At 49.0% G+C, this 26,454-nt stretch overlaps 2 protein-coding genes across 8 annotated transcripts in view; both read right to left on the bottom strand.

The window, feature by feature from the left end:
• The window catches only part of LOC103721475 (elongation factor Tu, mitochondrial-like), a 65,967-nt gene extending 40,390 nt beyond the window's left edge, over positions 1-25,577 (bottom strand). For 2 of the 7 annotated variants that reach the window (XM_039129882.1, XM_039129884.1), the window contains exons 1-4: positions 25,204-25,575; positions 24,748-24,823; positions 24,481-24,573; positions 24,278-24,352 (exon numbers count right to left, since the gene is read on the bottom strand). In XM_039129882.1, the coding sequence (XP_038985810.1) occupies positions 24,278-24,352; positions 24,481-24,573; positions 24,748-24,823; positions 25,204-25,421 (462 nt within the window). In that variant the 5' untranslated portion in view covers positions 25,422-25,575. Of the gene's footprint in view, positions 1-24,277; positions 24,353-24,480; positions 24,574-24,747; positions 24,824-25,203 lie in introns of all 7 variants that reach the window. The other 5 variants (XM_039129883.1, XM_039129885.1, XM_039129886.1 and 2 more) reach the window with 5 other exon arrangements.
• LOC120111852 (photosystem II CP47 reaction center protein) lies at positions 14,577-18,261 on the bottom strand. The gene has a single exon (XM_039129889.1). It carries the CDS (start codon positions 18,129-18,131, stop codon positions 16,605-16,607), a length of 1,527 nt encoding a protein of 508 aa, XP_038985817.1. The 5' UTR covers positions 18,132-18,261; the 3' UTR covers positions 14,577-16,604.
• Positions 25,578-26,454: the final 877 nt, after the last annotated feature.

Below are 26,454 nucleotides of genomic sequence, written 5' to 3'. Positions count from 1 at the left end.
TGTGGGGATGTTTGTGCTTGCTGGCAGTGCGCGTGCAAGGGTGCTTGCTGCTGGCTGGGCGCGCGCAGGGGCGCGCGCTGCTGGGGCACGCGTGGAGGGCCACGCGTGGGCTGCCGCTGCTGCAGTGGCTCGAGCGTGCGGTTGGCCGCGCGCTCGGGCTGTGGTCGTTGGTTGCGCGCGGGCGCAGAGCGCCAAGCGTGCTTCAGCAAGGTTGGGCGAGCGCTGGCGGTTTGCCATGTGCGCGTATGTTGCTGCGGTCGGGCGCGGATACCCGGATATGGCCATGTGTGCGCGCGGAGGGCTGCGCACTGCTGGTGCGTGCGCGATCGGGCGCGCGCGGGCTGGTGCGCACGCAAAGGGCTGCGCGCGGGCTGGTGGGGCGTGCGGAGAACCGCGTGCTACTGCGGTTGGGCGCAGGCGCCTGGAGGTTGCTGAGTGCACGCGCAGAGGGTTGCACGCTGCTGGTCATGCACGCAGAGGGCCGCTCGCTGCCAGTTGAGCGCGCGCGGAGGTCCACGTGCGGGCTGGGGCGCACGCGGTTGGGCGCGCGCTGGCTGATGCGTGCGCAGAGGCCCGTGCGCGGGCTGATGGGGCCCGCGGAGGGCCGCGCGTTGCTGGTGTGCGTGCGGAGGCCCGCGCGCCGACTGGTGCACGCGCGGTTGGCAGCGCACAGGTTGTGGCTGTGCGGGCGTGCGGTGGGCAGCGCGCTGGGGCAGTCGTGGCTGATGGTCCCGAACCTCGCATGGGCGCTGTGGAGGGCATGTGCGGGGTCGGGCCGACTGCTGCCACGCATGGCCAACCTCGGCCAAGACCACCGCACGGGTCAAATCCACTGCTTGGAATTCTGCCCAAGCAATGGCCGACCATGCCAGCCACCGGCTCAGCCCCGCGCAGGCCATGCCCAGCGCCTGTGTGAGGTTGGGCGCCCACCGCAGCAGCGCACGGCCAACCGCGCGCCCAGGCAGCACCAGGCACGCGCAGCCCTCTGCGCGCGCCCACTGCAGATGCGTGGCCACCAGCACGCACGCCAGCCGGAGCACGCAACCGCGCGCCCGCCTGCGCGCAATCCCGCGGCTGACGACCTGCGGCGCGCGGTCCTCCACGCGCCCGATGCCCAACTGCGGGCGGCCCTGCGCGAGCAGGTCTCCGCGCACCCGAGCACCCGGGACGGCCAACGCCCGAGCGCTAGGCCGACCCAGGGCCCCGCGCACCAGCGCGCACCCAGCGCCCTACGCCCGCGCCCGCCCGCCGCGCCCAGCGCCCTGCATCCGCCCCCGCCTGGCGCGCCCAAACCTCGCCAGGCCTAGGGACGGCCAGTGCACAGCAAGACCGCCTTCCCGTTCCTCGCCAACACTTGGCGCCCACGCAACGATGGGTTGCGCGCACGCCAGACATGAGCATGGACACAGGCGGTAACCAGGGGCACCAACCCATGCGTGCGCACTTGGGCGCACACGCACAGAGGGCACAGCAAGCACAAGGCTCGGCCAAGGCTGCATCCGGCCGAGCGCTCCCAAGCCAAACAAGTCCAAGGTCAGCGCACGGGTCAAGCCCAGCCAAAGACACAGCAAGGCATCCGAGCCCGCGCACATTGGACCCGGACCAGCCAGCGCGCGCGCACCCGAAAGCCAAACAAGGAAAACCACGGTCAGTCCGACCAAGAGCGCAACCAGGGGAGAAGTGGCAACCATCCACGAGCAAGGCCAAACAAGGAAAGCCACGATCAGCCTGACCAAGAGCACGGCCAAGGGGCAGGTGGCAGCCATCAGCGCGCGGGAGCAAACAAGGAAGGTTATCACAAGATTGCGCCCGACCAAAGCCAGCCGACCGAGACACATGGCAGGCATCCCAGCATCAGCGTCGGGCCAAACAAGGAAAGCACATGCGCAGAATCAAAGGAGCTTACGGGCTCTTCCATAGAGATCCGGCAGGAGAAGGCACAGGCGGCCAGGATGCAGCAGGCCGCAAGATGAACGCACACAGGATGGCCACGCCAGCAATCCGTGGGAGCAAGGGCAACAGCGGCGCATTCCTGAAATTCAAGGAGAGCATCTCAGCAAATCAGGAAGCGCAGCAAAGCCATCCAACGCAGCAACCAAATCAAGCCTCGCCTGGACAAATGGCGACATCAGCAAGGGACACGCGCACAGGCTAACCAGACAGCCAATCCCGAGCGCCCAGCAATTGCAGCACATAGCCGCAGGGGGGCCAAACTTGGTTAGCCCTTTGGCAGCAGAATTAGAAGATCCTTATCTTTTGAATTAAGTCCAAAATAAGCCAAGGCAATCAGCTTATAAGAGGAGCCATTAGGGCCCTTAGTCCGGCATCGATTAGCATTTGAATTTCAGCTTTGAGTCAAGGGTTGTATCCTTTTGTTCTTTCTATCAGCCGAAAGGCTTAAGCTAAGGTGGAGAACATCGCTCCCCTTAGATTGTTCTAGGCGTCGCAAGGTTCCTTCCGGATCTTGCAAGGAGTCCTTTGTAATCGTTGCTTATTGGAATACAAGAGTCAATTTCGTCCAAACCATTGAGCCCCATCATTGATTCTTTCCACCGCCGGCAGCAACAAAGCTTCTGCACATGGCGTGGTTCCAAGGCAGCAAGAAGGAAGAGAGATACCCACATCAAGACAGTCCCAACGCACGACAACATTCAAACCTTGGCGCAGGGTTTGGGACCGCAAAGCCCCGCGGGCCAACACTGGTGCTTTCCTTGAGAAACTTCAACGGAGATCGTCGGGTGGATCGGCTTCAGTCCAAATCCACGGAAGGACGATCTCAAGGGTATCCTCTAACTTTTCAGATCTATACTCTCCATTGTTCTTGTATTGAGGTCTGAAAATCAGATCTGAAAGTCATTGTAAATATGTAAAAAAATTCTGATTGTAAGGGGTTAGGTTCCATGGAGTCGGGTAGTGATTCATTCAGCCCGCAAAGGCTCTTTGAAACCATTGAAAACAACAACACCGAAGTTAATCAGGTGTTGGAACATTTGGTAACCTCTTTGGCCGCCATAAGAAGAGAAGGAAATGACAACATAGAAAGGCTAGAGAGGCGGTTTGCAGAAAAAAATAATGAGGGAGAAAGAAAAACGAGAGAAGATAGGAGAGGAGGAAGAGTTGAATGTGGTAATACTTTTGTTGATAGATGGGCCGATAGCATCCCTACGGAGGATCGGCCAAGAAGTATGGAAAGACCCATGAGTGAGGCCGTAGGTAGCCCTCATCCTTGGAGGCCTCATGGCCGACATGCACATTAAGGAAGGAGGGAGGATCGGGTGAACCGTGAGGATGGAGTTAGGGGTTTCGGTCCAAATGAGAGGGGGGTCCGAAAACCTAAGATTAAGTTCCCATCTTTTAGAGGAGGAGATCCTTATGAATGGCTCGATAAAGTCGAGCAATATTTCCAAGTGTATGAGATCCCTAGAGAGGAAAGGGTGACCTTAGCTAGCTACCATCTTAAGGGAAGAGCCAATAGGTGGTGGAGGTGGCTAAGAAGCATCTATGAAAAAAAGGGGAACTACTTGGGGTGGACGGCTTTTGTGCAGAAGTTCATGAACCAATGAGGACCTTCACCAACCATCAATCACCACGGCCAACCAAGCTCAAGCAAGAAGGCAAGGTGCAAGCATACATCGACAAATTTCGCCAACTCCAAACCATGGTGGAGGGTTGGCCGGAAGAAGCACTACTTGGCACCTTCGTGGACGGGCTCAAGCCTTGGCACGCTAAAGAAATCAAGCTCAAGCAGCCTGGCCGTCTTCAAGAAGCAAGGCCGGCGGCCAACTAAGGAGAGCTCCAATCGTAATCATGTCAGCCCGCTGCCGTCCAATTCTCATCCAGCCGCGGCAAGCACTTCAAAACCACAACCCCCTGAGGTAAGAAGGCTCAACCGAGAGGAAGTGCAAGAATACATCAAGAAGGGATTGTGCTTCAAGTGCGGCGCCAAGTGGGAGAAGGGCCATCACTGCAAACCCGGTCAAGCATATGTCATACACATTAACAGCAGCGACGACGAAGCCCATGAGAATGCTGCTGCAACCATTGACGGCAGCACCTCTGATGAGGATGATCCCACCGAAGACAGCCCCACCAGTCCCATGCCAAAGGATGCCGAGCTATCTCTCCATGCCCTCACCAGTGTGCAGCGGCCTTCAACCATGCGGCCGACGGCATGGATCAGCAAACATGAAGTGTCCTTGCTCGTTGACAACAGGTCCTCCCCCAACTTCATTAATCCGGGAGCCTTGCAGCGTGTAGGACTCAAGGGGGCAGCCACCGAGCCATTTGAAGTTAAGGTAGCAAGCGGCGAAAGACTTAAGTGCCAAGAAGTTATCAAAGACGTTCGGCTCAACATCCAAGAGGTAAGAATTTCTGCAGATTTACATGTACTCCAGCTTGTAGGTTTGGATGTGGTCCTTGGCAATGCATGGCTTCGGGGCATTGGAAAAGTAGTCACAGACTACAATACCATGACCATGGAGTTTCGGCTCAATGGAAAAAAGAAGATATGGACAGCACTCCACCACAAGGAAGTTCGGCCGTGCGAAGCCAACATGATCGAGCGTTTGTGCCGAGGAGGAGCCCTTTGCTTCGCCGTCGTGATGTCCAACCAAGGAGTGGCTGCGGGGGGACCTCAACCGCAGTCAAAGGATGAATTGCAAGGCTTGCCACCGCAAGTGCAAAAGCTCCTTGAAGCCCACCGTGGAGTCCTAGCTACACCGACAGCGCTGCCACCAAAGCGCGCCTTCGATCACCCCATTCGCCTTAAGGAAGAAAGCAAGCCAATCAACGTCTCGCCTTACAGGTATGCTCACTTTCAGAAGGGAGAGATCGAAAGGCAAGTTGAAGAGATGCCGAAACAGGGGATCATCCGCCAAGTACCAGCCCGTTCTCATCACCGGTCCTCTTGGTAAGAAAAAAAGACGGATCATGGAGGTTCTGCACCGATTATAGGGCCTTGAACGAAGCTACTATCAAAGACCGGTTTCCAATCCCCATCGTGGATGAGATGCTCGACGAACTCCACGGCGCAAAGTTCTTCACCAAATTAGATCTCCGGGCCGGCTACCATCAAGTTAGGATGCGCGACGAAGATGTCCACAAGACGGCGTTCCGCACCCACTCCTGCCACTACGAATACTTGGTCATGCCCTTCGGACTTTGCAATGCACCATCAACCTTCCAAGTAGCCATGAATCAGGTATTCAAGCCGCACCTACGAAAGTTCGTAATTGTCTTCTTTGACGACATTTTGATCTATTCAAAGACCCTAGAAGAACATATGCGGCACATAGATCTACTCTTGCGCACCTTGGAAGAGCATCACTTCTTCATCAAGCCTTCCAAGTGCGCCTTTGTGCAGACCGAGCTTGACTACCTTGGGCATGTAATATCCGGGGATGGTGTTCGAGTTGACAATCGGAAAGTTGAAGCCATGACGGATTGGCTGCTGCCAAAGGATGTTTCGGCCTTAAGGGGATTCCTAGGACTTACCGGCTACTACCGAAGGTTTGTCAAAGGATATGGTCTTATTGCAAAACCCCTCATAGCCATGTTAAAGAAAGATGGATTTGAATGGACCCCTGCGGCATGCCAAGCATTTGAAGATCTCAAAAGAGCCATGACGCAAACCCCCATACTTGCATTACCCGACTTCAGCAAGTCATTCCAAGTCTTCACCAATGCAAGCAACGAAGGGATTGGCGCGGTCCTAGCCCAAGACAAGCAGCCATTAGCTTACATTTCCAAAGCCCTTGGGCCGTAGAAAAAAGCATGGAGCACATATGCAAGGGAGATACTCACGGTCGTGCACGCCGTCAAAATTTGGAGAACGTACCTACTAGGACGTCGCTTCACCATTGTCACCGACCAACAAGCTCTTCGACACCTTCTACAACCAAAAATCGTGACTCCTGAGCAGCAGTAAAATTACTTGGTTTTGAATATGATATTGTGTATCAACCAGGGAAAAAGAATAAGGTGGCCGACGCCCTGTCCCGCAAGGAAGTCCATTGCTCGATAGCACCCTTGAGGACAAGGGTATTCTCCAAGGAGGGGGGGATGATAGCCACCTCAGCCCGCCGAGCCAAATAACAATGAGCACGGCCGAGGCCAACCTCGGCCAAGACCACCGCACAGGCCAAATCCACTGCTTGGAAATCTGCCCAAGCAGTGGCCGACCAAGCTAACCACCGGCTCAGCCCCGCGCAGGCCATTCCCAGCGCCAGCGCGAGGTTCGGCGCCCACCGCAGCAGCGCGCGGCCGACTGCGCGCCCAGCCAGCCACAGCAGAGCGCGGCCAACCGCGCACCCAGGCAGCACCAGGCACGCGCAGCCCTCTGCGCGCGCCCACTGCAGACGCGCGGCCACCAACGCGCACACCAGCCGGAGCGCTCAACCACGTGCACACGCCAGACCGAGCGCCCGCCCGCACGCCCGCCCGCGCGCAATCCCGCGGCCAACGACCTGCGGTACGCGGTCCTCCACGCGCCCGATGCCCAGCCGCAGGCGGCCCTGCGTGCGCACGCCCAGCCGCGCGCAGGCCTCCGCGCACCCGAGCAGAACCCGGGCCGGCCAACGCCCGAGCGCCAGGCCGACCCAGGGCCCCGCGCACCAGCACGCGCCCCGCGCCCTACGCCCGCGCACGCCCGGCGCGCCCCGTGCCCTGCGCCCGAGCCCGTCCGACGCGCCCAGCGCCCTGCATCCGCGCCCGCCTGGCGCGCCAGAACCTCGCCAGGCCCAGGGACGGCCAGTGCACAGCAAGGCCGCCTTCCCGTTCCTCGCCAACACTTGGCGCCCACACAATGATGGGTTGCGCGCACGCAAGACATGGGCATGGACACGGGCGGCAACCAGGGGCACCAACCCATGCGTACGCACTTGGGCGCACACACAGATGGCACAGCAAGCACAAGGCTCGGCCAAGGCTGCATCCGGCCGAGCGCTCCCAAGCCAAACAAGTCCAAGATCAGCGCACGGGTCAAGCGCAGCCAAGAACACAGCAAGACATCCGAGCCCGCACACATTGGACCTAGACCAGCCAGCGCGCGCATGGCCAAGAGCCAAAGAAGGAAAACCACGGTCGGCCCGACCAAGAGCACAACCAAAGGACAAGTGGCAACCATCCGCGCGCAAGGCCAAACAAGAAAAACCACGGTCAGCCCGACCGAGAGCACAGCCAAGGGACAAATGGCAGCCATCAGCGCGCGGGAGCAAACAAGGAAGATTATCACAAGATTGCGCCCAGCCAAAGCCAGCCGACCGAGACACATGGCGGGCATCCAAGCATCAGCGCCGGGCCAAACAAGGAAAGCATATGCGCATAATCAAAGGAGCCTGCGGGCTCTTCCATAGAGATCCGGCAGGAGACGGCACAGGCGGCCAGGATGCAGCAGGCCGCAAGATGAACGTGCACGGGATGGCCACGCTAGAAATCCGTGGGAGCAAGGGCAAAAGCGGCGCATCCCTAAAAATCAGGAAGAACATCTCGGCAAATCAGGAAGCGCAGCCAAGCCATCCAACCCAGCGCCCAAATCAGGCTTCGCCCGGACAAATGGCGGCATCAGCAAGGGACACGCGCACAGGCCAACCAGACAGCCAATCCCGAGCGCCCAGCAATTGTAGCACATGGCTGCAGGGGGCCAAACTTGGTTAGCCCTTTGGCGGCAGAATTAGAAGATCCTTATCATTTGAATTAAGTCCAAAATAAGCCAAGGCAATCAGCCTATAAGAGGAGCCATTAGGGCCCTTAGTCCGGCATCGATTAGCATTTGAATTTCAGCTTTGAGTCAAGGGTTGTATCCCTTTGTTCTTTCTTTCGGCCGAAAGGCTTGGGCTAAGATGGAGAACATCACTCCCCTTAGATTGTTCTAAGCGTCGCAAGGTTCCTTCCAATCTTGCAAGGAGTCCTTTGTAATTGTTGCTTATTGGAATACAAAAGTCAATTTCGTCCAAACCATTGAGCCCCATCATTGATTCTTCCCACCGCCGGCAGCAACAAAGCTTCTGCACACGGCGTGGTTCCAAGGCAGCAAGAAGGAAGAGAGATACCCACATCAAGACGGTCCCAACGCACGACAACATTCAAACCTTGGCGCGGGGTTTGGGACCGCAAAGCCCCGCGGGCCAACACTAATGATGAGGTCCCATCAAATTCCCACGGCCAAAGGGGCCGATCTGGCATAGGACATGAGACACTTGCAGCCAAAAATGCCCACGCGCAGGCCCTTCCCAGCTTCTGCGCGTGGCCTCCTGCAATAGCACACCGCAGCAGGCCAGCGCACGGTGCCCATCCCAGCGCCCGCGCGCTTGGCCTCGATCAGCAGCAGCAGCAGGGCTCGGCATGCATGGCCACAACCAAGTGTGCGCTGAGCCCGCACATTCCAACCCAACGCTCCACGCCCGTGCGCGCCCGGTGCTCTGCGCCCATGCGCATATGGCGTCCAGTGTCCGAGCGGGCGCAGCATGCCCAGCAGCCATCGGCCGGACATGACCAACGGGCCGCATGCATGCGCGACCCACAGACAGCGCCGCAGGGCCTTCGTGCAGTGCCAAGCACAGCAACCGCGCTGAAGGCCAGGTTGCCCATGCGCAGGAGTTCTTCATGCCCAGCAGCCAGGACCAGAGACCTAGGAGCCCAGGACCCGCGTCCAGAGCTCCCGAGTCCCGCATCCAGGCACCTGTCAGCCAGCCCGTGCGCATGGCCTTGCCCAACGCCCTCGCGTCCAACAGCTCCGCGCGCGCAGCAGCACCGAGCGCGCACCAGCAGGCCGCAGCATTCAGCTCTGCCCGTCAGGCAGCGAGGACGCACCCAGCATTCAGCCCGCGCACGCCCATAGCACCAGCAAACACGCGCCCATCCTCACCTGCGCCCAGGTGCCCACGCGCGAGCAGCCGAGCGCCTGTCCACCAACGCGTCGAAACCGCTAGAGCGCCCGGCCACTGCCCGCCCGCATGCGCCCGAGAGCATCCACCAGCCAGCGTGCTGCCAATGCAGGCCAGCATACAGCTTGTCCAGACCGGCGCGGGCTCGTGCGTGCACAACGCACACCCGCGTGCGCCCCGCGCGAACCCAACGCAGCCACCACCAGATAGCAACCATCCATGGACACCCACATAAAGCCAGCCCGGATGTGAGTCCGGGCCAGCCGGGATCCGCGTCCTGGACAACCAGGATGCGCGTCCCAAATTCAGCGCTGCAACATAAAGCCAGCCCGGATGCGAGTCCGGGCCAGCCGGGATCCGCGTCCCAGCCACACGGGTCGCGTGTCTCGGATCCGCACCAGCCAAGGAAGAGAGGACCTACCGCTTGGGAAGATTTCTTCCTTCCTTGGATCCTCTATGCAGTCTATTTAAAGGCCCTTAAGGCCACAGGAGAAGGGGATTTTTGTTTTTTTGAGCCATCTGTGAGAGCTTGAGAGCTTTGTATCCTCTTGTTGAGAGGTTGGGCGGCATTCATGCCGAGGCACTGGTGCCAATTTGGGTCTTAGATCTATGTTCTAGGACAGGGAATGTGAGGGATAAATCAATCCATCTCATTAGATTAGGCTAGGAAGGGATCCTTCCGATCCTTTGCTCGAATTTATCTTTGCTTTATGTTTCTTGTTTTGTTCTTGTAATTGATCTTTCCACTTGAGATTGAATCCAAAAGTTCCTTTGATCTTCATTGGTGAAATCCTTGGAAGGCATATTGTTCATCTTTTTGGTGTGAGCATCGCATCCCCCCAGGCGTTACCTATATTCGGCCAAGGAAGAAGTTCTAGCAAGGCAAAAAGCCTGCGATCAGCGGATTAGTTTGGTGGGGAGCCGTCGGCCGAGCGGAGGACCCCATCAACTGGTGCTTTCATTGAGAGTGTCTAACCCTCGTTGAGACAAGTCTTCTTCAAGGAGGTAACGTTCGGAACACAGAAAATTTCAGATCTGACGTCTACAGTTGGTTGGAAAATTTCTGCAACATATACTTGCTGATTACACCAGATTTTCTGCAACGATTTGATTATATTGTGGCAGTATTTTGATTTTCCGCCATCTATAGAAAACTCCTGTTTATTTGTGTTGAATGTTAAAGGGATTAGACAGCAACTTAGGCAGGGAATAGTTGCTGATTTTGGGAGTTGTTGCAGACAGAATTTTCTGCGTTGGGTGTAAGTTGGTTAACCAACGTTGAGCAGGGATGACTATGTGAAAAAAATAAGAGAGAGGGAGTACAGAAGATCTCATGGTGAGAGCCCTTGGTCATATGCCTTGTGGCGAGGCCCGGCAAGGCATGACAGTGAGAGTGATTCAGGAGATGAGTGGAGAAAAAGGCTAAGAAAGAAAAGGATAGAGGAAAGAAGAAGACTAAAGAGCAGGGATTGGAGGTGGAGAGATAAGAGATCCTGTGACACCGAATCGGATGAAGAACCAATCCATGCTCAGAAGCCTTATGGCCGAGGAGACTACATGGATGAAAAATGGAAGAGGCCAATTGCAAATGGCTATGGTAAGGATGCCATCAAGGGTCCACGGCTTCAAGAGAAGGAGCCAAGAAATCTCAGCAATGACTCCTTCAAATGCAGCAGCAGGGACTCTAAATCCTTGCAACAGAAGACGACTTCAACGGGTAAAGAAGTGGCTGAAAGCAGCAACAAAGAACAACCCAAAGAAGTCAGGAAATTACCTCAGGAGAAGCTGCAAGGGTACATAAAGAATGGTCTCTGTTTTCAATGCGGCAACAAGTGGAAGGGAAGCCATTGTTGCAAACCTGATCAAGATGCTGCAATTTCTGATGGCAGCCACAAAGAGACCAAGCTACATATAGCCAAGCCGGGAGATGCACACAGCGAAGGAGTCGCTGGCCCAACATCAGCAGCAACCCAGCCACCAAGTGATGCCATAGCAGCCCCCAAGGAGGAGGCAACCAGGCACACCAAGGTTGCTGACCTGCCGGCTGTGACAGCAGAAAATTCTGCAATGGCAAAACCAGAAGAAAACCAGCAAATTGACGGCAACTGCCAAGATCCCAATTCCGGGAGATACAAACCCATGTCCAGCACTCCCAAGGCCGGCATCCAGCAACCCTGCACCAACCCAGCAGCCAAATCCTTCACCTGGAACTCTGCCAACCACAGAAGCTTGGACCTATGGCCTGGTTGCACCAGGCCAGCGCCCGGGCCACACGGCATCTGCATCCAGGAGCCCTACAGACCAGGCTGCAGCACCAAACTTCTACAAAGAAACTACAGCAACAGCCAATGGAATTATGCACCAACGTTGGGCAGAAGGGATGATTAATTGGAGGTTTGTTCTAGTACCCATTATTCCTACTTTCCACCATAAAATGTTTGGGTACCTCCACAATCGCAAGGATGACCACGATGGCATGGCACATGGATACTCCAACCTCATCCTTGAGGGCAAGGATGTTCTTCAAGGGATGGGGAATGATGAGGTCCCATCAAATTTCCACGGCCAAAGGGGCCGATCTGGCATAGGACATGAGACACTTGCAGCCAAAAATGCCCACGCACAGGCCCTTCCCAGCTTCTGCGCGTGGACCCCTGCAGTAGCACACCGCAGCAGGCCAGCGCACGGTGCCCATCCCAGCACCCGCGCGCTTGGCCCCGATCAGCAGCAGCAGCAGCAGAGCTCGGCATGCATGGCCACAACCAAGTGTGCGCTGAGCCCGCACATTCTAGCCCAACACTCCACGCCCGTGCGCGCCCGGTCCTCCGCGCCCATGCGCATATGGCGTCCAGTGTCCGAGCGGGCGCAGCTTGCCCAGCAGCCATCGGCCGGACATGACCAACGGGCCACATGCATGCGCGACCCACAGACAGCGCCGCAGGGCCTTCGTGCAGTGCCAAGCACAGCGACTGCGCCGAAGGCCAGACCGCCCATGCGCAGTAGTTCTTCATGCCCAGCAGCCAGGACCCAAGACCTGGGAGCCCAGGACCCGCGTCCAGAGCTCCCGAGTCCCGCGTCCCGGCACCTATCAGCCAGCCCGTGCGCAGGGCCTTGCCCAACGCCCTCGAGCGCGTCCAACAGCTCCGTGCGCGCAGCAGCACCGCACGCGCACCAGCAGGCCGCGCGCAGGCCCGCAGCATTCAGCTTTGCCCGTCATGCAGCGAGCGCACACCCAGCATTCAGCCCGCGCACACCCATAGCACCAGCAAACGCGCGCCCAGCATTCAGCCCGCACGCGCCCATCCTCGCCTGCGCCTAGGTGCCCACGCGCGAGCAGCCGAGCGCCTGTCCACCAACGCGCCGAAACCGCCAGAGCGCCCGGCCACCTGCCCGGCCGCGTGCGCCCGAGAGCATCCACCAGCCAGCGTGCTGCCAATGCAGGCCAGCATACAGCTTGTCCAGACCGGCGCGGGCCCGTGCGTGCCTAGCGCACACCCGCGTGCGCCCCGCGCGAACCCAATGCAGCCACCACCAGATAGCACCCATCCATGGACACCCACATAAAGCCAGCCAGGATCCGCATCCTAGCCAACCAGGACGCGCATCCCGAATTCAGCGCTGCAACATAAAGCCAGCCCGGATGCGAGTCCGGGCCAACCGGGATCCGCATCCCAGCCACACGGGTCGCGTGTCCCGAATCCGCACCAGCCAAGGAAGAGAGGACCTACCGCTTGGGTAGATTTCTTCCTTCCTTGGATCCTCTATGCAGTCTATTTAAAGGCCCTTAAGGCCGCAGGAGAAGGGGATTTTTGTTTTTTTGAGCCATTTGTGAGAGCTTGAGAGCTTTGTATCCTCTTGTTGAGAGGTTGGGCGGCATGCATGCCGAGGCACTTGTGCCAATTTGGGTCTTAGATCTGTGTTCTAGGACAGGGAATGTGAGGGATAAATCAATCTGTCTCATTAGATTAGGCTAGGAAGGGATCCTTCCAATCCTTTGCTCGAATTTATCTTTGCTTTATGTTTCTTGTTTTGTTCTTGTAATTGATCTTTCCACTTGAGATTGAATCCAAAAGTTCCTTTGATCTTCATTGGTGAAATCCTTGGAAGGCATATTGTTCATCTTTTTGGTGTGAGCATCGCATCCCCCCCAAGCGTTACCTATATTCGGCCAAGGAAGAAGTTCTAGCAAGGCAAAAAGCCTGCGATCAGCGGATTAGTTTGGTGAGGAGCCGTCGGCCGAGCGGAGGACCCCATCAATTGGTGGAATCGAACTCATCTGGGGTCGACCTCTGCTACAGTGGGGTCGGCCTTCTCAAGAACCACAGAACCTTGTATTTTCAGCTGTTTTCACTAGGGTCGACTCAACCTTTCTTGGGGTCGACCCATGCTACAGTGGGGTCAACTCAAGCTCCATTGGGGTCGACCCTCTCAGGGATTCCAGAGACATGGTTTTGAGCACATATTCTTGGGGTCGGCTCATGTTCAGTTGGGGTCGGCTCCATTGGGGTCGGCTCAAGTGTTCCTGGGGTCGGCTCCATCTGGGGTCGGCTCAAGAAAACTTGGGGTCGGCCCTCTCAGTAAATTGCAGAGAGTTGTTTTCTTGATGCTTCAAACTGGGGTCGGCTCAAGGTTCTTTGGGGTCGGCTCCTCTCCTGGAGCGGCTCAAAGATATATGGGGTCGGCTCCACTCATTGTTCATCTGTGCCAGGGGTGTGCCAGGGTCGACTCTACTTCCTCTGGGGTCGCCTCAATTCACACTTTCCTGCATCTTAAGGTTAGACTAATTCATATAATCAATAAGACATATTTCAAGTAATTTTGAGTGTATACCCTTAATAATGAAAATTACTATTTTACCCTTAAAAGTATATTTCACTTGAAACTTTGCTGAATTAGATTTAAAGACTCTTTTTCATATTCTTATCTCGTTGTTAATCATTGGGAGTCGTCTTGATCTCATTCTTTCAACGTATCAAAGAATGTGGTGTTAATTAGTGGTGTATCAAGTTAAGTCATACTATTAATTTAATATTCCCTCAATTGTTGTGTTAATCATCGAAATAACACTATCATCCTCAAAAATAATACTATACATCGGGACTCCTGAACTTCTATAACTCTTTACTTCTAAAATCTCTCCTTAAGGACTTGAAAAGCAATAAAGTTCTTTCGTTAGACCAAATTTTAACTCTTAATTGTGTTTGGCGCTCCAATATGCGGTGTTGAAGAGAAGTATCCAAATAACATGTCTTATTTTTTCAATAATCCATATTTGTAGCAATGAATCCATATTTGTAGCAATGAAATAATATTGTTCCTTCCCGATATGATATATGATCAATTACAAATATCTATGATCTGTCTTCTCTATAAAGGACCCGAAATACCTTGCTTACGTATCATTGGAAAGTGCATTAACATAAATACGGCAGTAAGAAGAGGCAATACAAAAGTGTGTAAACTATAAAAACGAGTCAAAGTGGATTGGCCCACACTAGCACTTCCACGTAATAACTCTACCAAAGGCGATCCTATTACAGGAATAGCTTCAGGTACACCTGTCACGATTTTTACTGCCCAATAACCAATTTGGTCCCGAGGTAAGGAATAACCAGTTACACCAAAAGATGCAGTCAATACACCTAAAACCACACCTGTAACCCAAGTTAATTCGCGGGGTTTTTTAAATCCACCTGTGAGATATACACGAAATACGTGCAGGATCATCATTAGAACCATCATACTTGCTGACCATCGATGAACTGATCGAATTAACCAACCAAAATTGGCCTCAGTCATTATGTATTGAACAGAGGAAAAAGCTTCTGTAACGGTTGGACGATAGTAAAAAGTCATAGCAAAACCTGTAGCTACTTGTACTAAAAAACAAGTAAGTGTGATCCCCCCTAAACAATAAAATATGTTGACATGAGGAGGAACATATTTACTAGTTATATCATCTGCAATCGCCTGAATCTCGAGACGTTCCTCAAACCAATCATATACCTTATTGAGATAGGTAATCCAAAAGAATTCCCCCTCTGAGAACCGTATATGAGAATTTCATCTCGTACGGCTCAAGCAGAAACACACAAATACTGATTTCAACGGATATGTAATAGAAAGTTCAAAACTTCTTAGCCACTTGATTCGATTTGCCCCAAAGATAGGAAGTAACAAAAATCCGGAATCTCTTCTTTGTGATGATAATGCCAAAAATATCAAGTTGGCTCATCCGTCTTTCTTTATGTTGATCGGTACAGGCCTCTTGAATCTTCTCTTTCCTATTTTTTTATTTGTTATTTGATTTGTTATTTTTTTGTGCGTAATGCAGATTAACAATAGTTTTGCTATTGATAGGAATTCCCTTGTTGAGACCCTATGAATCAATTGAAACCTCAGATTCATACTAGAACCACGATGATTTAATCAAGCAAAGCTCAAAGGTTCTCTGAGTAAGAACCGTTTGATGATCACTTATTCAATGAATGGATGTAATGACTCAACAAAATCTAGAGAAACATTTGTCCTTTGTTCAAACTGAAAGAAGAAAAATCGTTTGATTTAGGAAATACCTATTTGAATTTTTTTTGAGTCCGGTTGCGAAGTCTGAATAGTAAATAGTAGGTATGAATCATAGTTCAAATATTTCTTTTCTTGATCTATTCTATATATTCCGTGCTCCAGATACTAGAATAAATATCCGACGAGTTAGAATCATCTTGATAGAGATGACAGGCCCATTTTCTGTATTATCAATAGGATCAATTATAACAAGTCACACACTCATATTCCGGAAATACCGAAACAAATAAATCTCACGGTCGAACTACCAGAATGGTCTAGAAATCCGAGTCTTTCTTAAGTAAAGTAATTTTTTTGATTGAAAAACTGGGACTTTCTAGTTCTTATGAACCTAACTCATTGAAATTCCATCCAGTAAAACGGAAGAATTATAAATTTCCAAAATAATAGATAGGAATATCGCAAATAGAGCCATTGCGACCCCCATAAGTGGTGTAGTCCCCCAGCCCGGTGCTACTTTACCATATTCCGAATTCAATGGTTTCAATAAATTCCCTACAGTAGTTCGTCTTGGCCCAGATCTAGAACTACCCTCAACGGTTTGTGTAGCCATAAAATACTATTCCTTGGTTGAGATCTGTTGACTTTGTATACCATTCCGTTGTAGTTGTAAATAAACGATCTTATCGTAGATCCATTGTGATCTTGAAATTATCTAAAAATGGAAACAGCAACCCTAGTCGCCATCTCCATATCTGGTTTACTTGTAAGCTTTACTGGGTACGCCTTATATACCGCTTTTGGGCAACCCTCTCAACAACTAAGAGATCCATTCGAAGAACACGGGGACTAGTTGAAGTAATGAGTCTCCCATATTGGGAGGCTCATTACTTCAATTTAGATAATGAAAAATTATTTCATTTTTTAGTTTTAGTCGGAACCTTAGGCGGTTCTCGAAAAAAGATAGCGAAAAAAATTATCCCTAAAGTCGAGACTAAAAGGAATGTATAAACCAATGCTTCCATAGATTCGATCGTGGTTTACAATTATAGCTTCCACACCTATTCATTTGGGATCATTTACCATATAAAGAAAAGTAAAGAGTCAAAGAATAAATGGTGATTCAAATCAAGATTTCTCCGGTACCTTATGTCAAATCAAAAAAATAGAGGCGAAAGATACCAGAGCAATGTTGTATCAGACTACTTGTCTCCTTGTAGTTGGATCCCCAAGTTTTTGAAATGTTCCAAATTCCACTTGAGCATCCAAATCTGGATCAATACCAGCAAAAACATCTCTGAACAAGGTTCTAGCACCATGCCAAATGTGTCCAAAAAAGAAGAGCAAAGCAAACGTAGCATGCCCAAAAGTGAACCAACCCCTTGGACTGCTACGAAAAACACCATCGGATTTCAAAGTAGCCCGATCTAATTCAAAAATTTCACCTAATTGGGCACGTCTAGCGTATTTTTTTACAGTAGCAGGATCACCATAACTAACTCCATTGAGTTCGCCACCATAGAACTCGACAGTTACACCTACTTGTTCAACACTATATTTTGATTCTGCCCTTCTAAAAGGAACATCGGCTCTCACAATTCCGTCTCCATCTACTAAAACTACCGGAAATATTTCAAAAAAAGTAGGCATACGACGTACAAAAAGCTCGCGCCCTTCTTTATCTCTAAAGACGGGGTGTCCTAACCATCCAACAGCTATTCCATCCCCGTTGTCCATTGAGCCTGCTCTGAATAATCCCCCTTTTGCCGGATTATTACCAATGTAATCATAAAAAGCTAATTTTTCGGGAATTTTAGACCAAGCTTCCGATAAACTCAGATTTTCGGCTAGTCCGGCGCTAACTCTTCGATATATTTCTTGCTGAAAGTATCCCTGATCCCACTGATAACGAGTGGGACCAAATAATTCGATTGGGGTAGTTGCTGAACCATACCACATAGTTCCAGCAACAACGAAAGCTGCAAAAAAAACAGCAGCGATACTACTAGAAAGTACAGTTTCAATATTTCCCATACGTAATCCTTTGTATAGACGTTGAGGCGGACGGACACTAAGATGGAATAGACCTGCTAATATGCCCAATGTACCCGCTGCAATATGATGAGAGGCTATTCCTCCCGGAACAAAAGGATCAAAACCTTCCGCGCCCCACGCTGGATTTACAGATTGTACTTTTCCAGTTAGTCCATAAGGATCGGACACCCATATTCCAGGACCATACAAACCTGTTACATGAAATGCGCCAAAGCCAAAGCAAGCCACCCCTGAGAGAAATAAATGAATTCCAAAGATCTTGGGCAAATCCAAAGAAGGTTTTCCCGTACGCTCATCACAGAATATTTCTAGATCCCAATACACCCAATGCCAGATAGCTGCCAAGAAGCACAAGCCAGAAAACACAATATGTGCCCCTGCGACACCTTCATAACTCCAAATACCCGGATTCGTTATAATTCCTCCTGAAATACTCCAACCACCCCACGAATTGGTTATTCCTAAACGAGTCATGAAGGGTATAACGAACATACCTTGTCTCCACATTGGATCAAGAACAGGGTCAGAGGGATCAAAAACCGCTAATTCGTATAGAGCCATCGAACCGGCCCAACCAGAAACTAGAGCTGTATGCATTATATGGACAGAAAGCAATCGACCGGGATCATTCAATACGACAATATGAACACGATACCAAGGCAAACCCATGGAAATACCCCTTTATCAAAGATAAATAGACACTATGTCACCTTATTTTATCGCATTGGAAAGGACTATACTATGTACCTAAGTACCTAACCTTTTCAGTGGATTCTGTATGAGAAAGAGTTAATATTTATTCTGTTCCATTGAAAATAACGGAACAATTCTGTTCATAAGAACAAAGAGAAGCAGATCTATTCTATACCCGATAAGTACCAATACGCAATGGGAGAATTGGTCCCATTTTGTGGGAACGAATGCATAGATACTTGTTTATCATTCGAACGATCGATTGCTCCGTTCGTTAAAATTTTTCTTTATTCATTCTATCTTACTCTATAAACCTTCCAATCAATCTATCTAGAAAATAGAATAAACAGAAAAAAGGATGAAGACAATAAACCCATTGTTACGTTTCCATATTAAAGTGAAGTATAGTACTTAATTTTTTTTCTTTAATTTAATGCCCATTGGTGTTCCAAAAGTACCTTTTCGGAGTCCTGGAGAGGAAGATGCAGTTTGGGTTGACGTATAGTGCGACTTGTTAGACATATTGGGTCATATGGGATTTACCCGTTCTCTCCCCCGATCGAGATATCCTCTGTTTCGCCCAAGAAATATTGTATTGAGATTGAGTGAACCATCAATCATTTGGAGCGTGAAGTACAATTAGATCAATTTATATTGGGGATCAATATTATCAATTAGAAGAATTTATGGTTGACTTGGACTGATAAAATAAAGTCTCCAGGCTCCGTTCAGAAAATACCAATATTTCTTGGGCGAAACAGAGGATATCTCGCTAAAATGGGATGAATCTTCCTGGCCATACTTTTCGACGACTTTCCGTTTTCCTTCCTTTCCGACGGGTTTTTCGTATTAGGCCAGGAAACCGAAAAATCCGTAGCCCAGGTGATTCACTGCCTCCCTCTCGCTAAAATGGGATGAATCTTCTCATGCAGCTTTTTGATTATTCAGGGCGCAGCGAAGCCAATTTCCAGAGTACCCATACATGATCCAGTAGGAATTGAACCTACGAATTTGCCAATTATGAGTTGGGCGCTTTAACCATTCAGCCATGGGCGAGTGAACTAGGTCTTTTTTCCTTTTGAATAACAGTCAAGAAGATCTTATGAGAATTTCATTTTTTCGAATAGAAGAAGTCAAACATATATTGTACCGGCCAGTCAGCGGTTTAGTCAACGAAAAGCAAATACAATACAAGTACGAAAGGAGCTAACCAACCAAGCTCGGAAATAGGGAAAGACTATCTTTCCATTAGGGAGTGGAAAGTAAAAATTATTATACTTTCTTCTCGGGACCCAAGTTTGATATTATACATAGGTAAAGTCGTGTGCACGTGGTCTCCGGCAATAGAGAGTAGGTTCTTAACCGGTGGATTCTTGTGATGAAGGGTGGTGGTGAAGCTATTTAAGGTTTCAAATGTCAATCCTCATTTTTCTCCTTAGCAGTCTTGCTTAGGATACTAAGCGTGGTCTTGTTTGTGGCCTCAGCTTGATTGACCGGACAAAGAAAGCGGGTTGCGGGCGGATAAAAGCAACATTTTGTCGCTTACCAATCACCCAACCAATCCCATCATTGATTGAATAGTAATCTAGGGACATCATGTACCCATTTTTGCACTCACTGTATTTTCCTTCTTCACAACTCTTCTATGATTGTTCCATCAGTTTTTTATCACTCCACGCACATTTTTGATATGGGTGATACCAAGGTATGCCGTACCAGTACCGTACTGGTTGCCTAGCAGATCGGTGCAGACTATTTTGGACCGGTACCAAACCAGCCAACAGCGCGCAGCGCGAGCGGGGCGCTGCCACAATGCCACAACAGGCCATGGCATCCTGCTACGGCATTAAATGCCACTCTGTGGCATTAAATGCCCCAGGACTCGGTACCGATTCACACTGGCCGAACCGGACAGAACCGATCCGGTTCCATCCGGTTCGCTCTTGTATCGGCCGGTTCAGGCCGGTGCAGCCCCATACCGCTCGGTTCCGGCTCCAATGGGGCAACTGTTTTTCACTGTGGAATTGGACCAGCAGAGACCAGATCGGTCTGGTATGATATGAACCGGTCGGTACGGGCCGGTTCAGCATACCATGGATAATACAGATTCATACTTCATATTGTTTTAAAAAATTTAGATTGCTGCCACTTCTGGGCAATTGAACAGAAAAAAATAGAAGGCATGACATTGCATGTCACCCAAGAAACAGTGTCTTGCTTATCTTGGACAAAAGATATTAGCACTGGACATAGGTTTTTCTTATCAAATGAGACACTAGAGTATAAGTGATGGCATTTTAATACTTGACTATTTTAAAAACTGGGCAAAATGATCCTCACGTGTCAAGTGTCAGACACCTCTAACTTGTTTCTCACAGTCTAATAGGAGATGAGTGTATATCCTATCTAAGCAGAGGTGCAGCTAACAAGTCAACTTAGTTAAGCATACAGCATATTTTAGCATGCATATATGTACATGATTGGATTGTACAAGTGCCCTAGTTTCAATATTCTGGAAGTTGAAGTGGCAACAACTATGGGCAATTTGGCACTTCCCACGTGTCAAGGTAACACCATCTAATTATGATTGAGATTGCTTAAGATGGGCCAAAAATGACCCTCATAGAAAAGTTTTAGTGCCAAGCAAGCCAATGTTTGGGAAAAGCCTAAAGAGCCAAGCCCAACTCTTTCAATTAACCAAGAGGAGCTTGAATAAACAGTCACTTTTAGCACACCTCTTGGAGTGGACCTTTATGCGATGCAGGAGCACTTCCTTGCTAGTATCAAGAAACATTGTTGCAACAATATAATTTTGCTTTCTTTTCGACATGAGAAAATGCTTGGTTTTCTTTCTTTTTCTTTTTCTATAACAAATTATCTTTCCTTTCTTTCTTTCATTTTGTCGACAACCAAACAAAGCCTTACATAATATGTGATAGTAGTATATGCATTTATATAACAAAATTGCGCTTTAGGTTTTGATCAAATTGATCGCTACAAGGTTAGAGTTACAATTCTACTTCTCTCTTCTTGCAGCTCATCCTATATCGTCACCTTTGCCTTAACCACATCCTGACTGCCACTACCATTACAGAAGTTGCTGAGTGGAACAAAAGGTCAGTGGAGGTGCAAGCAACTTGATCACAGATCCTAACAATGCTGGAACAAGAGACAGATGGAGCTGGAGCAAGAGGTAAGTATGAAACATTTCACATCTACCACATGAGCACTCCACTCAACTTGAAGTTGATGCTACTGGTGCATACAATCACCACCAAAAAGGGGTTGCAACAAGACCAAGTTTTCTTTGAAGAAGTAGGTCTTCCTCTCACCACTCAACTCTCTTTCCCACCAATGCACCATTCCACCTCATTCCCAATCACCACCAAGCCCACCCCCTCATCATCACCTATCCTATTTCCAATCGCTGCCTAATCAAACTCTATCCCTAACACAGACTCATTGCCAGCTGCCTCTCTCCTCTTTTCTTTCTCTGCCAAACTAAAACTTATATTTAACCATTGCTCTGTTCTCCTTTCTCTACTTTAAATTTAACCTAACCCTATCTTAAGTAAAAGAAGAGTTGGGCAGAGAAATATTGGGGTCAAGTAATTGTCAGGACAGGCTTTGGCCAAGTTATATCCGACCTAACAAGTACTAAGCTTAAGATAAGCCACCTATCACCCTCTCCTAACCCATTTATGGACCTCAGCAAATCTGGGTAGGGTTTATCAATAGCAGACCCAAATCCAAAATATCTCATGAGTCTCCATTTAGATGCACATTTGACTGATAAACCCTCAGGTCCAAGGTTGTGTTTGGCTTGGATCTAGGCTGGATCCAGATTTTTGGGTCTAAATGACAGCATTAATCATTTGTTTCACTTTATACAATTACTGGCAGTTCTTCCTTCATTCAACTTTTTTTCTTCTCTCCCACATAGCTACTAGAAACCAGCAAGAAAGTAGTGCAAGCTCCCATTTATGGTTACAGCAAACATATAAATGGCCAAAAGATTGCCACAGCAATTAATTAATCAGCCTGACATCCAAAATTCTAATCATATTACCTTTGCGTTTGATAGAATCATCTGAGTTTAATATGATATGAAATAATATAACACTTTGTAAATGCAGAGAGATTGACCATATAACAGCCTTAATATTAAAAATATTTGGTTATTAAGCTACAGTCAAGGGAAGGTCATAATTCTTGGCCCCAAATCAAAACAAAAATTATGTATTTTCAGGCTTTAGCATTCGAGATAGGGATTTCTGCCTTGGCTTAGGGTCCTTGACCTCTCACCTGGCCTTAGCCTCCAAAGAGGTCCTTATTATAGTACCTTCAGAGACTAATGCGAATATTTGAGCACAAAACATCATCACAACATTAAACAAGAATTTTTGTTATAGAAAATACATAATGCTCTACGCATCAAGTCAGAATGGCCATGTAACCTAGAAAATGTAAGGAAATGCCCAAATTTGATAACTTTCCAAGGTCCACTCTAATTGATGAAGAAAACATTTAAATATGCTAAGCAATGACATACAACTATAGTCTTGAGCCATTTCACAATTATATCACACAATGCCCCAACATGGCATGTAATAAAAAATAGTTTTTGGATTCTTTTATATTTTTCTCCATTTTCTCTATTTTTATTTATCTTTTGATTGAAACTGTTGACACATGGAAAAAATATCAAAACAATCAAAACTCCACATGCCCAACCAAAACCAAAATTGAGATTTCAAACCTTGGCTACAACCTAATCTCAGCAATCCTAAAAAATAAATTTCTAATCACTAGGAAACAAAATACATTCCCACATCCTATTCAAGTGGAAACAAAGTTTCAGGTCAACTAAGATTTTGTCATGATATAATGCATATTAACACCAGCACACTGGTCAAGATGGCCTGTTTCATCTTGGTTTCTATATATTACAAAGTCTAAACAATTGTCAGCTCAATTAACTCTTCTAAGTCAGCATACATAACATAAACAAAAAGCTTGGATTCCTTATATGCTGCATTGGTTTTAAAAAGAAATTCTAACACATAGTTTTGGGATTAACTAAAAATGTTCTGCTAAGTTATAGTTTCTCCTACACAGGAAAAAGTAATCTTCATTTCTTTTACAAGTTCTATTATCACTTAAATGCCTTCATTAAGGAACAGATGTTTTCATCTTTGAATTACAAATGCTAGAGTATTAAAGGAATGCATCATAATTATATAATCAGGAATAAATCAAGGAAAACAGAAGCATACAGAAACAACCATAACCACAGCCAACAAATTTTATCTTGTCCATTTAATATTATCAAAAAAATCATTATTTTCTATTCAATCTTCCACACTAAGATTTTATTTTTTTTCCATCTTCCATCTAGGTCACAAGTTCATAACCTTCTTCCATACCTATCAACCAAAATTCAAACGTCTACATGGGCATTCCCCCTAGCCATCTCAATCATTTCTTATCATTTTATACATGGTTGGAGCCAAGGTCGGCGGAACCAGTACCCGGCGGCACGAGTCAGTATGGGCCGTGCCGGGCCTATACCGACAGAGAAGACAGCATGCAGACTGTGGGAGAGAGGAAAAGAGAGAGAGAAGGAGAAGAGAGGGAGGAAGGGGGAGGGAGGGAGCCCGGCAGAGAGTGGCGGACGCTGGAGGAGGTCGCGGGAGCGAGGCCACAGCCGGACCCCTGTTTTGAACCTGCCCTCTCCCTCCCTTCCTCCCCCGCTCGCTCTCTCTCTCTTTCCTTCTCCTTCTCCGGCTCCGACTCCGGCTCCGGCAATGGGTTTCGTTTCTATTACCAGAACTGTACCAATGAGCCACTGTTATGGCTCGAAACGGTCGGAACCGTCCGGTTCGGAACGGTTCCACCGTTCTTGCTTAGAGCTAATTTACTCATCACTCATAGTTGTGTAGTTTTGTCAAAAATCACTTCAACATTCTCATTTTTGTTATGGTTTTCTTTGAATTTTGTATATATTTTGTGACTTGTAAATTTTTCCGAAAGTGGGTCAGTCCCATGACCATATGTATATGCCAATGCAAACATTATATAAATAATAAAACTAAACATGTCTAAATATTATCAGAATTTACCTTAACATAATCTGCATGTCCTGGGCAATCTACATGAGCATAATGTCGTTTAGCAGTCTCGTACTCCACATGAGCCTGTGAAACCATGTAAAGAATTTCTATAGCACGACAACAAAGATTGAAGTATCTCTGCTAAGGTGCAATATACAACCTACTGCAAGAAAAAAGTAGTAAAACATTAAGAAGTAATAAAATAACCTAACTGTTGCAATGGTAATCCCCCTAGCTTTCTCCTCCGGGGCCTTGTCGATTTCATCAAAAGCAACTGCCTTGGCTTTTCCCTCTTCAGAAAGAACCTGACAGCAATGGAATGCAGTTCTTTTACACAAAACCATGTTCCCAATACTTTACATTGTGACTCAATTTTTACATATCCAAATTCCCCAAGGTAAAAGATATAAAGATCATTGATTTAAAAGAAGAGCTAAGATCAGAGCAAAAGAATTATCAACCCATCATGACTGTTCAACCTTAGTAATTGCCGCCGTGAGTGTAGTTTTCCCGTGATCAACATGCCCAATGGTACCAACATTTACATGAGGCTTCCTGAGGAAACAAACAACTCATGATACGAAAACAGTTACATTTTCAACTGACGACACTAAGTTAGGTTTGACCATGCACTACTGAAAACCATTTGCCACTGAAATACGGATGAATTGCCACAACAAATGGGAGGACTCAAATAACTCAATAGCACTCGAAATTGAGTGAAAGGAAAAAAGGAAAAGTAAACAGCATAAATATTAAATAAAAAATACCAAACTTTTTAAGCAGGAGAAACAACAACAACAACAACAAGAACAACAAAAACAACAGAACTACAACTTCAAAAAGCAGGTAAAAAAAGTTGAAACTTTCATCTAGATCAGATATGTGCACTCTGCAAAATCCCAACATTAAAGATCCATTGCGTTCAGACTTACGTGCGAGTGAAGGTGGCCATCGACCTCCACCAAAATCCCGACTCGACGATGCTCGCCCCATTGCAACACAGCAGCCCTTGCGTCCCCGGAACCGAGAAAGTGCTCGAGATCCCTCCCCGGCAGCTCGAGTAATGGAGAGGGGAACAGGAGGAGGAGGAGAAGGAGAAGCGGAGAAGGCGCCTCGAGCTCGAGTTTCTGAGGATGGCTGTGGCTGCCATGGCGGAAGAGGTGGCGGCGGGGGCGGCCGGGACGCCGAAGACCGCGAGAAGCGGATCGGATATAAAGCCGCGTGGGTTGGGTTTCGCTGAGGTTCCAGCAAGAAGGCCTTGGGCGTGGGAATTAGGGTTTTTGGGCCAACGATGTCTGGACACGTCACGCTATAGTAGGTTTGAGGGTCCTTTTACGGGTGGTTCTATATACACCCCCCCTATTGCTCAGGACACCCCCCAAAAATTAAAAAAAAATTAAATACTCTCTACACCCCCCCATTTGCTAAGGACACCCCTAAAAAATTAAAAATTCCTAAATTACCCCCCACCCTCCCCACCCCCTCACCTAAATTGCTCTCTACACCCCCCAAACCCCCCCCCCACCCCGCTCTTCCCCTCCAAAACACCTCGCCAACGCCCAAAACCCCCCCGTTCCCCCTTCTCCCTCTCGTCGCCGGCATTCTCCCGATCTCCGACCACCTCGCCGGCTTCTCCCGAAATTTTTTTTTTCACGGTTCGTGCTCCGTTCGGCACTGGATCGCCGAACAAAAGGCTTCTGTTCGGCTGAACAGTGCCGGACAGAAGCCTTTTGTTCAGCACTATGCAGCCGAACAGATCTGTTCGGTTGAGGGTTGCCGAACAGAAGGCTTCTGTTCGGCACTGTTCAGCCGAACAGAAGCCTTTTGTTCGGCGACCCAGTGCCGAACGGAGCACGAACCGTGAAAAAAAAAAAAAATTTCGAAACAAGGTGGAACACGTACCTTTGCGGCCGATTCTTCGTCCCAAATCACTAGTTGCTTGTCCATGCTTCGAATGGGGCTTAAATCTCCTTCAAAGATCGCCTAAACGATGTAAATGGATCGAGGGGTTTAAGGAGGGTTTGAGGGGGGTTTTTTTTTTTCTTTTCAAAACGAAACGGAGGAGGAGGAAGGGGGGGTGTATGAGAAAATTTCAAGGGCAATATGGTAATTACACTAAAGGTTAGTTTGGGTATTTTTTTTTGGTTTTTGGGGGGTGTCCTGAGCAATAGGGGGGTGTATAT

Source organism: Phoenix dactylifera, chromosome 9, assembly GCF_009389715.1.
Source record: "Phoenix dactylifera cultivar Barhee BC4 chromosome 9, palm_55x_up_171113_PBpolish2nd_filt_p, whole genome shotgun sequence".
NCBI lineage: Eukaryota > Viridiplantae > Streptophyta > Magnoliopsida > Arecales > Arecaceae > Phoenix > Phoenix dactylifera.
Note: the sequence above shows the minus strand (reverse complement) of the source record. Positions and strands in the feature narration are given on the sequence as shown.

Excerpts from the sequence above, each read along its gene's own strand:
- LOC120111852 (XM_039129889.1), bottom strand. The coding sequence starts at position 18,131 with ATGGGTTTGCCTTGGTATCGTGTTCATATTGTCGTATTGAATGATCCC.